We start from the raw sequence: 14,854 nt of genomic DNA, 5'->3' as shown, positions 1-14,854 counted from the left end.
TCCTGCTCCACTGTAGAGAATCATGATTCTTTCCTCTTGGTGTGTACGCGTGCATGTATCCATGCTGCTGTATCCATCAGGCTTCCAACCTTTTATAGCGACGAATATATTACCATCACCAAGATGACTATACAGTACACTGTGGTTCCCTAGACTGTCATCTAGATTGACGGTCTGTCAGCCCCGAATAATATATAACACAGCATGACTGCATCTGTGATTGGCCCGCTGTAATCACGGCCTGTTTGTTCGTCTGTTCCCCCCCTCCCTCCCTCCCTCCCTCCCTCGCCCGGTCGCTCGGTCGCTCCGACGCTCAGTTATGTCAAGTCTAACTGTGACATGTTGTCCTTGACAATCGGCGTGGCGAGGCTGAATAGTCTCCGCTCAGCAGGACTGAGGCCCCCATAGGAGGCACCACGCACAGCTGTAATGGCGGCATGCTATATTTATTAGACGGACCAGAGTTCCTTTTCCATCTGGGGGAGATGCTCCCTCCTCGTTCCTGTTAATAACAACAGGGTCAGCAGGGCGCTCTGTTATCGACCATAATTCCCGCTAATCGGGGGGGGTGTCTCTGATTGCTCAGGCTTTCTGGAGAAGCACAGATGAAAAGCAAGAAGAGAACCCCTCTGCCGTCCATCATGTAGACGCACCCTCACACGGTCGTGCGCTCACTCTCTCTCACAGGAACACACACACACGCACACGTCCCTCTCACATGAATCCCCCACAGCCCCCCCCCCCCCCCCCCAACACACACACACACACCAGAGATACAGCTAGGACATGTACTTCCAGCGTATGTTCCCGGAGAGGAAGCACACAATGAGACGTTGGTTCACTGATTTGACCTTCACTCCTTTCTCTCTATCGCTGTCTTTGTCTCTCCCTCTCCTCTCCCTCTGACATATGATCTCTCTCTTACGTTATGTCTCTCCTACATTCTGTTTCTCTCGCCCTCCTACATCCTCTCTCTTTGTCTCTCTCTCCACTCTCCCCTACATCCTCTCTCTCTCACTCGCTCTCTGGCTCTCTCAAGGTGGAGGGAGCAGCCTATGTTGGCTCCTTCATGTGGAAGTCTCGGAGTATTGGCATGTGGAACAATCCCCGTGGTGAGAACATGTTAGACAGTGGAGCCCCGTTCTATGATACCTACCAGACTTCAGACAGGAAGTACATGGCTGTGGGAGCCATAGAACCCCAGTTCTATTCCCAGCTTCTACATGGTTAGTACACGCACAGACACACCCACACACCCTTTTTTAGAATGGGTATAATTGTAAATGATTTATTGTCATTTATTCTTTCAATCCACCCACGGTGATACCCTGCACTCTTCCTCGCTCCAGGTCTGGGATTGGATGATGCCGACCTCCCTTCCCAGATGAGCTTCTCCGATTGGCCAAAACTGCGGCAAGTCTTCACCGACTGTTTCGCCACAAAGACCCAGGCCGAGTGGAGGGCGGTGTTCGACGGCACCGACGCCTGTGTGACCCCGGTCCTCTCCCTCCAGGAGGTCAGCTCCCACCCCCACAACCAGGAGAGGGAGTCCTTCCTGCAGGACTCTCAGGGGGAGGAGAGCCCCAGGCCGGCCCCTGTGCTCTCGCGCACGCCTGCCCAGCCTTGCCAGGGTCGGGACCCCTACATTGGAGAGCACACCCGGGCGGTCCTGGAGGAGTATGGCTACCAGCCCCAGGACATCGACAGGATGCTGTCCGCTGGCGTGCTGGAGTGTAATGCTGCCAAGGCTAGATTGTAGGGCGGTGAGAGGGGAGAGGATAAGGGGAAGGGGAGAGTGAAATGGGAAGGGCAGAGGTACAGGGTGGGGGAGAGGATAATCTGCGAGGCAGCTGGTTTCCTCTACTAGGCATGGACCAAATATGGTCCTGCTGTATTCCTGTACCCACATTGGTTGCCATCTGTGTAATCATTGTAATTAGGCTGCTAACAGCTCTGTGAAACCTGGTGTGCGTTCGTGCGTGTGTGCGACAGCAGTTGCTCAAAAACAATTGATGATTATTTCCCAGCGGGTCCGAATCTGAATGTTAAGATGAGAATTGAAGTGCCTGTTGTTCAACTTTTTGACTCTTCGGAGGTTGACTCAGCCGCCTAAATAATGTATGGTTTTGATTCTTTCTAATGAAAAACATGAAAATCCTACCATCCTGTTGGTTTCCATCATTATGCACCACTACTCATTCCAGTTCCCAGCCTTTTTGTTCCCAACCCTGTAATCCAGTTTGTTTGCATGCAGTGTTTTTGTCCACCTAATCTTACATTGACATTTACATTTATTCATTGAGCAGACGCTTTTATCCAAAGCGACCTCCAAGAGAGAGCTTCACAAAGTGCATAGGTCACTGATAATAACAACAAGATAGCCCCAAAGCATTGCGGGTAGCCAAAACAAGAAGCACACATTGTGAGCAACCCAAAAATAAGTGCCAAAGGACCCAAAAATAAGTGCCAAAGGACCCAAAAATAAGTGCCAAAGGCACTTGAGAATCTTGACTTTCACACACTGCACACAGAGGAGGTACATTTTCACGTCAAACTCGCACCAGGGGAGAGTTGTCAGTTCATACAACCAGACTGACCTCGCACCACACCATGAGCTTTGATATCCTCCAGTCAGAGCACAGCGATCTCACCGTTGGGGAAAGTGTGCTTTGTGGGATTAGGCTTGTCAGCTTCACGACCAGTATCATGTGTAACTGCCCACCGGACCTGAGGAATGTCTGGTCTGAGTGCGGCTGCATGACCTGACCACGGCATCTGACTGTGTGGAGATAATCCTTCACAAGCTCGGGATGCTTGTATCAGCTGTGTATCTACTGGGCCTCCATGGTAAGTCCTAGGGTACCATTATGTCTGACTATGTGAGCCACAGCCGTGTGTGTGTGTGTGTGCGTGTGTGTGTGCGTGCATGCGCGTCAGCGTCTCCGGCCAGGCTAGGGGTGCCGCGTAAGAGCAGACGACTGCAGGAGCTCACATGACTGAGGCCAGACTGCTGTCGCATGACTTAGCCTAAGACACTAATGGCTGTCAGTGAATTCAATCCAGCATGGAGGAGAAAACAGCCTCTTGGAACCACTGACGAGGCTACACGTATCAAGAGGCTCCCAAACCATGATGAACACACGTGAACACCCCCTCCCTTACTGGGTGTATGCTGAAGGTCACATGATCACATGCTCTATCACTTGATAGGCCTGGTGTGCTCCTGCGTAGCCACAATGGAGGCTTTGTGAGGAGGCTTCAGGGGGGTAGCACTACAAACTCTGTATGGATGGAAGGTGTGCGTGTGAGTGAGCGTGCGATGGGAGGTGAGAGACAGTCACAAGGTGATTGTCTCTCAACTTCCTCACCTTGTGATTGTCTCTCAACGCTGCAAGGCCAACTGGAGACGAAAGAGAGTGAGGCGAGGAGTCAAGGGAGAGAGGAGGCGGGAATAACAGGCACACATACTAACACGATGCGCGTCTCTGACCCGGGGACGTCTCCGAAGACCTCCGGGGTGGGGAGGAAAAAAGCACAAAAGTTCAACTTCCATTCACGTGAACCAACTCCACCTCCTTTCTTCCACCCTACCCCTATAGCTCTCTCCTCCCTATCTCTCCTCCCTCTCTCCTCCCTCTCTCTCCCCAGATTAGACCGCTGTGGCTCGTCCGCCTGAGCTCAGCTCGGGAACAGAGAAGCAGCTTACCCGGAACAGGACCGAGCTGTGGCCGTGTCCGCGCGTGCCACAAAGGGAACGAAAGAGAGCCAAGGGAGGGCAAAAGCGAGACTTCAAGTGCGTTTCTGTTTGAGTCTGCTCGGATTACAGCTAGGGCTGTGTATGTTCCACTGAGGGTGTGTGTGTGAGTGTGAGTGTGTGTGCTTCATTGGGGCTGAGGCTTACACCTCTGGCACCATGACCCTCCTGACTCAGGACCACCCCCCTCCCTGCCGGCTCCCTGATCCTAGCGAGCTGGTGTCGCGGCTCGATCGCGGCTCCTTGGACCCCTCCAAACAGGACTTAATGGACAGCGCCGAGGCGGCCGCGTTCGGGGCGGTGGAGCCCCCCCGGCGGTCGCGCGGGCGCCTCATCCTCCACGGCACGGTGATGTTCGGACGGGAGTTCTGCTACGCGGTGGAGGCGGCGTTCGTGACGCCCGTGCTGCTGTCGGTGGGGCTGCCCAGGAGCCTGTACAGCCTGGTGTGGCTCATCAGCCCCGTGCTGGGCTTCATGCTGCAGCCCGTCATCGGCTCCGCCAGCGACTACTGCCGCTCGGCCTGGGGCCGCCGCCGGCCCTACATCCTCACCCTGGGAGTCATGATGATGCTGGGCCTCGCGCTCTTCCTCAACGGCGACGCCGTCGTGTCGGGTGAGTGAGCGCCGAGCAGGAAACGGGCTTCGCTTTTCCCACCGTGGTTCTTTGAGGTGGCGATGCGTGTGACACCGTGCTGGGAGGCTGTGAGAGGCTGAAAGGTTGGAAGAGGTCTGGGGTGGGAAAGGACAACGGATGAGGAGAGGAGCAGGGAAAGATGGGAATAGATAAGAGGTGAGTAGAAGTGATGACAGGATGGAGAGAGGAGAGCATGAAGAGAGGAGAGGATGAAGATAGGATGAAGAGGGGAGAGGATGAAGAGAGGATGAACAGAGGATGAAGAGGGGAGAGGTCAGGGGAGCGGTGTGTGTGCAGCCAGCCCGTGCTACGGACCCTTACACCCAGAGTGGACTCACTGCTGATCTTCCTTGGTTACAACCTTTTACTCACAGGTGCTTGGGTTGTCCCTGGTTACAGAATTCTGTATAATCACAGGTGCTTGGGTTGTCCCTGGGTACAGAATTCTGTATAATCACAGGTGCCTGGGTTGTCCCTGGTTACATAATTCTGTATAATCACAGGTGCCTGGTTTGTCCCTGGTTACAGAATTCTGTATAATCACAGGTGCCTGGGTTGTCCCTGGTTACAGAATTTCTGTATAATCACAGGTGCCTGGGTTGTCCCTGGTTACGGAATTCTGTATAATCACAGGTGCCTGGGTTGTCCTTGGTTACAGCATTCTTTATATTCACAGGTGCTCAGGTTGTCGCTGGTACCAGCATTCTGATTACTCACAAGGTTTTACGTAGAACCGTTATTTGAGGATGGTTTTAATCAATACAATCAAGATGACAGTGAGAAAGAGAGAGTGAGTGAGAAAGAGAAGTAATGTTGTATCTGCTAATTGAGTAATCTAAACCGCAAATTAGCTTCCAGATTTGTTGAAGGAAGTTATCTTTCATCACAAGGCTCAGATTGTCAAACTAATTAGCAGGCAAATGAGAATGATTCATCATTCCTTAATGCCAACCTCTGGTTGCTGATTACTTTCCATAATCCTTTTTGGTTCAAATTTTAATTTGTGATTCATGGAGCATCCTATAGTACCCTTCCCAGAGCCTCAGTGTATCAGTAGGACTGAGGGATCTCTCAGACCAGCCCTGTTCTGGAGGCTCCAGGCTAGGGGAGAGGAGCTGGTGTTCAGCCCTGTTCTGGAGGCTCCAGGCTAGGGGAGAGGAGCTTGTGTTCAGCCCTGTTCTGGAGGCTCCAGGTTGCGGGAGAGGAGCTGGTGTTCAGCCCTGTTCTGGAGGCTCCAGACTGGGAGAGAGGAGCTGGTGTTCAGCCCTGTTCTGGAGGCTCCAGACTGGGGGAGAGGAGCTGGTGTTCAGCCCTGTTCTGGAGGCTCCAGGCTGGGGTAAAGAACCTGGTGTCAACTCAGTTTTCTAAGCCTGGTTATAGAGGAAACTGAACAGTTCAGTATGTCTCCTATACCCAGCCTCTGGGCAGACGCTCACAGCCCAGCCTAGTTGTTGGGCACTTGTGTGGTAACAAAAGTCTTCCTGCCATGTTACGCTGCTGTACTCACTGCTAAGCTCCTTACCATCAACACCCCCACCCCCACCCACCCAAACACTCTCACGGAGCCACATGGGGCTCGTGTGACATCACACCCTGCTGCTGGTCTTGTGTCTGTGAGTGGAAGCATTGTGTTCCTTCAACCCTACTCACACCAGAACCATTTTTCCTCACACTTCTCACACCAGAACCATGTTCCCTATGTTCCTCCAACACCTCACACCAGGCCCTTGTTCTTCCAATCCTCCTGGCAACAGATCCCTTTTCCTGCAACACTCCTCACTGCTCCAGGCTGTCAGAGCTGCTGCCATGCAGCGGGGGGCTTGTGCGATCTCAAAGGGCATTTACATTATGAAACCCTCTGGGATTGTATCCAAGACTGATAGAACAGGAGGAGGGCTGCTGGTTAACCTACTGAGTGTTTCAGTGTGCTCTGCCATTTTGGTGCATTAATAGTGTACGTGTAGGTGCTGTGAGTGTGTGCGTGTGTGTGTGCGCGTGCGTGTGTGTGTAACTGTCAGTGTGTGTTTTTGTGCCAGCAACATGTGTGTTAGTAACAGTGTGTGTTCGTGATGTGTCTTTTATTGGTGTGTATGGGTAAAGGTGGGTGTTCCCGTGTGTTTAGCCATAGTGCAGGACCGCTCATTGAAGAGGATATGGGCCATCGTCGTGGTGATGTGTGGCGTCGTCCTCTTCGACTTTGCTGCAGACTTCATCGATGGCCCAGTGAAGGCCTACCTGTTTGATGTGTGTTCTTACCAGGACAAGGAGAGAGGCCTACACTACCACGCTCTGCTCACAGGTGAGGACCCTCACACACACATACACACACACATACACACACATTGATTTATATATACACACATATACAGTACTAAAACATACAGAGACACATGTCTATTTTCACACATATACTTGAACACATACACACATGCGCATAAATATTTTCACACAGGTACACACACAGTTCGACAGTAGTGGAATTCTTGGCTGAAACAAGCCAGCACCACACAGGCTGGTGTGAGCGTGCTCAGTAGATCCTAATCCTGCCAGTGGCCAGTCACGAGTTAGAGCTGAGAGAATGTGGACCACCACATGACCTGCAGCTCTGGAATGTGGAAGAGTATGTTTGATGATAGAGAAAGAGGGTAAGAGAGAGAGAGAGAAAGAGACAGAGAGAGAGCACAAGAGAGAGGGAGAGACAGATAAAAAGAGAGAGCAAGAGAGAGAGAGTGAGAGAGAGAGATAGAGAGCAAGTGAGAGAGAGAGAGAGAGAGAGAGAGAGAGAGAGAGAGAGAGAGAGAGAGAGAGAGAGAGAGCGAGAGACAGAAAAAGAGAGATAATGACAGAGAGCTCTGAGTGTGTGGGTGTGGGAGAGAGAGAGTGCCTAGTGGATGTGTAAGAGTGATGTCTCTCCCCTTGATGTCTTTCCTGGTCCTTAGTGTGCAGCCAAGTCTCACACCTGTGGCTAATGAACAGACACCCCTACAGAGAGGTGACACACACTCACACATCCTTTTATATGGCATGAGCTCACTGATGTGCCGAATTAGACATGAGTCATCATATCTGTTTACTTAGCTGAGCATGTTTGATAGATCCATATTTGTTCTGCTGCTTGAGTCTCCTGTATGGCAGTGCATGGAGAAGACGCTTCCGGATTCATTATCGATATTCCTCTCCATCTGTTCACCTGCACACTAGCTGTGACATCTGCTACTAGGCCTCCAGTGCAATGTGTGTTTGTGTGCGTGCACAGTCAGGTGCAGTCAGAAGTCTTCAGAATAGACACAGTAAAGTTCATGTGTCTGAAGGTAATACATGCAGAAGACTGTCCTCATGCTGTTGTGATGATGACATGGTGTATGTCTGTGCACCTCAGGAGTGGGGTGTATGAGGGTGTGGGGGTGTAGGAGGGTGTGGGGGTGTAGGAGGGTGTGGGGGTGTAGGAGGGTGTGGGGGTGCAGGAGGGTGTGGGGGTGTAGGAGGGTGTGGGGGTGCAGGAGGGTGTGGGGGTGTAGGAGGGTGTGGGGGTGCAGGAGGGTGTGGGGGTGTAGGAGGGTGTGGGGGTGTAGGAGGGTGTGGGGGTGCAGGAGGGTGTGGGGGTGCAGGAGGGTGTGGGGGTGTAGGAGGGTGTGGGGGTGTAGGAGGGGTGTGGGGGTGTAGGAGGGTGTGGGGGTGTAGGAGGGTGTGGGGGTGTAGGAGGGTGTGGGGGTGCAGGAGGGTGTGGGGGTGTAGGAGGGTGTGGGGGTGTAGGAGGGTGTGGGGGTGTAGGAGGGTGTGGGGGTGCAGGAGGGTGTGGGGGTGCAGGAGGGTGTGGGGGTGTAGGAGGGTGTGGGGGTGTAGGAGGGTGTGGGGGTGTATGAGGGTGTGGGGGTGTGTGGGGGTGTATGAGGGTGTGGGGGTGTAGGAGGGTGTGGGGGTGTAGGAAGGGTGTGGGGGTGTAGGAGGGGTGTGGGGGTGTAGGAAGGGTGTGGGGGTGTAGGAGGGGTGTGGGGGTGTAGGAGGGGTGTGGGGATGTAGGAGGGGTGTGGTGTTGGAAGGGTGGGGGGGGAGTCCTGTGGAAGGCTTAGAGTTGTAGGAGCAGGTGTGACAGTAATATGGTATTCCCCCTGCAGGTCTTGGGGGGGCGTTTGGCTACCTGGTGGGGGCCATGGACTGGGGCCACTCTGTGCTGGGCAAGCTCCTGGGCTCTGAGTACCAGGTCATCTTCTTCTTCTCTGCCCTCACGTGGGGCGTGTTCCTGACCGTGCACCTCTTCAGCATCCCTGAGAGGCCTCTGGGGACGGACCCTAGTTCCGAACCCTCCAGGGCCCTGCTCCTGCTGGGGACCCACGACAGCAACTACGGAGCCCTAGCCAAGGAGCCCCTCATGGTCCCCGGTGACCTGCGGCCCCGCTCCTTCTCTGCTCTGGGGGAGGCCAACTCTGTTACCTCCAGCGTCAAGCAGCCTATGAAGGAGGTGAGGTAGTTCGGGGCTGGGATATATGTGTGTATGTGTGTGTGTGTGTGTGTGTGATCAGGACACTGAGGACGAGGTCACCTTAGTTACAGAAGTGGAAACAATATCCTGTTGTATATGTGCAGTATGATTAGCAGACTCAATAGCAATGACCCACTTGCAGATTGTAATGCCATGTACACACATACACACACACATACACACACACATGCTTCTGGGCCTGATTACCTGATATACTGTACACAACATTCACAATGATCTAATGGTAGAGCTGCAATGCCTGAAAGATCTCCTTGTACACTTATCTGTTCAGCACAGGTGTAAAAGCTCATCATCGAAAAGAGAATGGCTTTGGGGGACTGATGACTCGTACTGTGGATTTTATGGATGTTTATGCCCTTTATTCATCCCTCCTCAGATGTGAGGTGATTAACTTCTAGAAGGCTCTCTCAATAGACCTGTATCAGTGAGACACATAGACTGAGATTTTGGAACCAAGTAAAGGGGACTGTCCCAACGCTACGGTCATGTGTGAATGCGGTGGAACCAGCTCCCCCATGAGGGTTGAATATCAAACGATGGACTCATTTGGCTCATCCCTATGTGACAGTGCAAACGGTGATTCTGTGAAAATAGAAGAATAACTATGCAGTGCTTGAGACAACCTGGATTCACTGAGGCCAGCACTGGTCCCATGCACCACTCTTCAAACTGTGTGGGATCTCTGCAGAACGCACCTGAGGTGCAGGAACCACATGTAGAACGTTTTGTACATGAACATATGAACAGACTTTGAATACTGTTTTTGTTCATCTGTTCTGGTATTGGTTCTGGTATATTCTCCTATATTATCTGGAGACATACTATCACTGTTGTATGAGATGGCCCTCCTTCAGCCCCTCCTCTTAACTTGCATAGAAGCACATGGGTGAGACTTTGGCATAGGCAGTGAGAAGTCCTTCTTGAAGGTGATGACACAACTGTTTTTTGAACACACAAAAACCCAGACAAACTTTGGATTCTCTTTTGACTTTGTGGATACACCCAGGCATTGGGAGTGGCTCACAGTTTGTTCAGGGCACAACTCACTCGCAATGATGTTTAGTGGAATGGAAAATCAACTTGTACAAGCGCACACACATCAAACCTCACCATAAATTACAAAAACACACATGCTCTCTGACCCTCCACAAGGAGATCTATCATATCCACATATGATATTCCTTCTGTGTATTCAATATCCAGACAGACAGCTAAGGAATTGGTTTGGGCTGTCACACCTTAATGTAGGCTTAGTGTCTGAAATAGATTTCAAAATGTTAGATATCAGGACTGACATATTGGTCCACACAGAGGCAAGGTGGAAAGGTGCTGAAATATTTCCATGTGTGTGAGAAGGTAGATGACTCTATTTGTGTGTCCTGTGTGTGTGTGTGTGTGTGTGTGTGTGGTAGGTCCAGAAGAGGATGACCTTCAAGTCTCTGCTCAAGGCCATGGTTTCCATGCCCAGTCAGTACCGCTACCTCTGCATGAGTCACCTGCTGGGCTGGACCGCCTTCCTCTGCAACATGCTCTTCTTCACCGACTTCATGGGGCAGGTACGGGTGTGTGTGTCTGTGAGGAAGGATGTGTGCGTGTCGGATGGGCGGAGTGGATTCTGTGTGTGCGTTTGTGTGCTGTCTGTCTGAAAGAATACACACACACATCAGTAGTGTTACCTGGTATCCTTTTCCAGGGAGTTGACTTCACGCTCAATAGATGCTGAACACAAGCTAAAGCTTGTACACAGGGTCCAAGCTGCTCAATACCAACTGAGATCTGCATCTGTTGACATCCAATTTCAACGTGTGCGTTAGATGCACACCTCACCATGTCATCTAGTTAGTAGACACGCCTCCAATGAAGTTAGGGAAATATCAACCAGCATCAGGTCATCTAGGAGTCAATAATCCTGAGGATAATTGATGATTGATTATAGGATGTGAACAGTGTGCCTAGGGCGTAAACTATAACCAGCATGAATGAGAATTAGTGTGCAGTCAGGACAGAGATTGACAACAAACTGTAATTGGGGGAGCACACACATGCAAACAGACACCCACACAAGCACACAACACGTAAACAAACAACAGGAACCCATGAGGAAAAAAAAACACGTACGCTGTCTGTGTCTGTTGACATCAGATTAGAAAATCTGTTTAGAATTGGTCCACACATGTAATCTACTTATACGATCAGTAAACCAATGCATATTCTTAAGGCATATTTATTCACAGAAAACCTTCCAGAGTCAATATCCTGGTATTGACACTGATTTAGTGCTTTAATGGAACAGGACAGCATATAAAGGTCACCCTGAAACTAGCATCGCTTTTGTTAGCATCACTGTTTCTAGCATCTCGACAACATCAGTGTTTGGTGTGTTATTAGCATTGAACAGCTGTCACCTGGAGAGCCCTACCGCTTCATTAGTGTGTGAGCACTCAGCCTTGCTTAGACATGTTTACTACCAAACAGTGGACAATCCATCAATCATCACGCGTCTGTGTGTGGATGTGTCTTTGTGTGTGTGTGTTGACAGATCGTGTACAAGGGGAACCCCTACGCCGACCACAACTCCACAGCCTACGCCACGTATGAGAGGGGTGTGGAGGTGGGGTGCTGGGGTCTCTGCATCAACGCTGTCTCCTCTGCTCTCTACTCATGTGAGTGCCTGGCCTGGACCACCAGGAGGCCTGGCCTCCACCACACGTCTCCTCTGCTCTCTGCTTGTGTGTCAGGACTCATGGGAAGTGTGCAGCACTGCAGTGTGACACACAGTGACACTACTACGGGGCCCAGTGCCATCCAGAACCTTCCGCAACGGAAACGTTGCCTCTGTTTCTTTCTTCAGGGCTTAATCTAATTGAACACAATGGATTCTGTGGATTTGCATGTCCCCCCGGTGTGTGCGTGTGTGTATATATGTGTGTGTATATGTGTGTGTATATGTGTGTGTTTGTGCTTGTGGTATCGTCAGCCAGTCTTACCTGCAGAATGGAAGCAGTGTGTTTGTTGTGTCGTAATGAACAAAGATGAACAGAGCCACTGCTGGTTTAGGAGGTCACACATGCACACATGGACAAGGAGCTGCTATAGCAACAGGTTTCATAGCAGAACCATCCAGAGGACATCCAGTTAATTTCCCAGGTGGCCGGGAGTCAGGAACCTGCATTTTTCTGATGCTGGATCCTTAGTTTGCTTAGTTTACATCTCTATGGTTTACATCTGTCCTGTATAGATATGTAGTGTATGTAAAGGCACAATATTGCCTAAATATGTAGGGTGCAGATATGTAGGATACAAAAACTGCTGTTATCCAAAGAGAATTTCTCACCTCCCCTCCTTTCCTCTCCTCTCTCCTCCAGATGTCCAGAGGTTGCTTCTCCCCTACATCGGTCTGAAAGGTCTCTACTTCGTGGGCTACTTTGTATTCGGTCTGGGCACCAGTCTGATTGGTCTGTTCCCCAACATCATCGCCACTCTGATCCTGTGCAGTGTGTTTGGGGTGATGTCCAGCACCCTGTACACTATCCCCTTCAACCTCATCTCAGAGTACCACCGGGAGGAGGAGGTGGGTACACACAGGACCTACTCAGAGTCAGGGGAAAAAACAGTATGCCTGGTGTATGCATGGGACCAGCCCTGGCCACACACACATACATACACCTATACACACACTAACACACAGTCTAATTTACACCTACACCTGAACACACACACACTCAGACACACACCTGAACACACACAGCAAAGCTGTACTCCCTACTATGAGATGCAGCAGGGGGTGTGGTGAGCCGGTCTGCTGACTCAGCTGTGTTCACGGTCAGATCTGCCGCATCATCCTCCCTGCATCTCATAAGGGTGTGGAAGTGTCCATGCCAGTCACGGCTAATGGATTGGCGGGGCTTGAAAATGGACCCCAGTAATGAGAGAGGTTGGCTTCACGGCCCCCTCCGTCGCTGTCCCCTCCATTAGAGCAGAGTGGAGCTCCGGAGGGGCTGATTCATGGAGGGGAACATTGTTGAGTCTCTCTTATAATATCCTTAACCGGATGATAACCTAACCCCCCCCCCCGCCCCCAGATGCAGAGGAAGCTGGAATCTGGCGAGTCGGGCCCCGGGAGGGGCACAGGCGTGGACTGTGCGGCTCTCACCTGTATGGTCCAGTTGGCCCAGATCCTCGTGGGGGCGGGGCTAGGCGCGCTGGTCAATATGGCAGGAAGTGTGGTGGTGGTGGTGATCTCCGCTTCCACCATGTCACTGCTGGGATGCTTGTTCATTGCTATTTTTATCAGACATGTGGAATAACCGGTTTTCATAATAAACATCTTCCTGCCCTCGCTGGGTTTCTCTGTGCTCCTTCATGCTGACTTATTGTCCTGCTCCATAGTGACCAGTCTATATCCAGCAACACAGGGCCTGTGCTGGTCTGAAGAGTTGAACCAAGACACACAAGTAGGAGCCTGTCTGCACAAGCATGTACTGTGACCCACAATATGGGACAAATACATATTGGGTCTGACAGACAATCACAGTGGCGGACTGGCCTTAGGGGATACCAGGGGGAAGGTGAAGCGACAGAAAGACAGAGAAGACGTGAAAAGGCTTTCTTTACTGGCTTAAATGTTCTCTCTCTCTCTGTCCCTCTCTCTCTCTTTCTCTCTCTCTCTGTCCCTCTCTCTCTATCTCTCTCTTTCTCTCTCCCTCTCCCACACACACACCAACTCATGTTAACACTGAATGCATTATATTTAGTATTTTTTGTCAAATATGTTGTCACTGATGATGTCACTGCTTATATGTGCACAACACACAGTGCACATGTGACACACATGCTGAACACCTCTCACACGACACACCAACAGTGACTGGATACTCTGTCTATGTGTCTGTGTAGGATCTACCATTTGTGGTGAAAGGGCAACTTCAGGATCAATACGATGTCTGGTTGATTGTCAGAACGAATGTCTCCCCTCAGAATGAATGTTGTAAGGTAACATTTATTGGAACAACACCTTTACATCAAAGTGCATACATCACAGGATACATTATTAATAAATGTACTTTTTACACATAATATACATTTTTTTTTTATAAACATATTTACAGTTTCTTACAGTCGCTAGGACCCATTTCTCAAGACTTATGTCACTTTTTCAAAACTCTTCACTCAGTTCTCGTAATCAACTTTCAGCTTGGCACAGCAGTTAATTGCACATTCAAAATGCACTAAAACTGCAAATCACTTCATACATGTCTCAAATCAACTCATTCTTACATAACACTAGCAAAGGTTGACAGCCAACAAACATACTTTGTCACCCGCAAAACAATGACCTAAAAATCTCTCTATTCTTTAGAATTCACTGCGATATATATGTTACTGGAATTAATCAGACATGATGCAGTTTGCTTCAATATGTTGTATATCTTCCTTTTTTTTCACAAATTTCAGAATTCAAGAATTTGTATACACACCATCCACTGACACAGATACAATAGGAATGCTACTGTAATCTTCTGCATTCGGCTGTAGGTTCTCATCCACATCTTATGTCATTTGGCAATACACCTAGGAAAGAATCTTCTGGCATGCCTGATCCATCCCTGGCAATGTCCAGGCATCCAGCATTCATTGCATCCAGGAGGGACATTTGATCATGTGGATGGTGGTCATACAGTAAACCTTCCACCTCCATGAGGAAAATGATGATTCTATGGGGTTGAGGAATGGAGAGTAGGGTGGGAAGAAAAGTGACACCATTCTGGGATGGGCTGCAAACCACTCGGTGACTGCACGGGAGTGGTGAAATGCCACATTGTCCCATACAAATGTTGGCTTTCTTCTCTCTGCATCCTTTACCTCACCTAGTACAACCCTTCTGTAGAGATCATTTTATAGCATTTAATTTTTTGATTCAAAATATATTTCATTACAATATTACTGTACAAATGTAGCAAATTTC

General features: G+C 50.2%; 2 protein-coding genes across 3 annotated transcripts in view; both read left to right on the top strand.

Moving 5' to 3' along the window:
- The window catches only part of amacr (alpha-methylacyl-CoA racemase), a 6,010-nt gene extending 3,850 nt beyond the window's left edge, over positions 1-2,160 (top strand). For both annotated transcript variants that reach the window (XM_084687902.1, XM_084687903.1), the window contains exons 5-6: positions 1,040-1,226; positions 1,350-2,160. In XM_084687902.1, coding sequence (XP_084544028.1) covers positions 1,040-1,226; positions 1,350-1,759 — 597 coding nt within the window. In that variant the 3' untranslated portion in view covers positions 1,760-2,160. The remainder of the gene's footprint in view (positions 1-1,039; positions 1,227-1,349) is intronic.
- A 1,560-nt stretch (positions 2,161-3,720) lies between these two features.
- On the top strand, positions 3,721-13,228 carry slc45a2 (solute carrier family 45 member 2). Its single transcript, XM_084687262.1, has 7 exons — positions 3,721-4,367; positions 6,511-6,687; positions 8,504-8,847; positions 10,302-10,445; positions 11,429-11,552; positions 12,255-12,460; positions 12,972-13,228. Exons 1-7 carry the CDS (start codon positions 3,914-3,916, stop codon positions 13,194-13,196), a joined length of 1,674 nt encoding a protein of 557 aa, XP_084543388.1. The 5' UTR covers positions 3,721-3,913; the 3' UTR covers positions 13,197-13,228.
- Positions 13,229-14,854: the final 1,626 nt, after the last annotated feature.

Source organism: Hypomesus nipponensis, chromosome 22 (genome assembly GCF_054491055.1).
Source record: "Hypomesus nipponensis isolate SF chromosome 22, ASM5449105v1, whole genome shotgun sequence".
NCBI classification, from domain to species: Eukaryota; Metazoa; Chordata; class Actinopteri; order Osmeriformes; family Osmeridae; genus Hypomesus; species Hypomesus nipponensis.
Note: the sequence above shows the minus strand (reverse complement) of the source record. Positions and strands in the feature narration are given on the sequence as shown.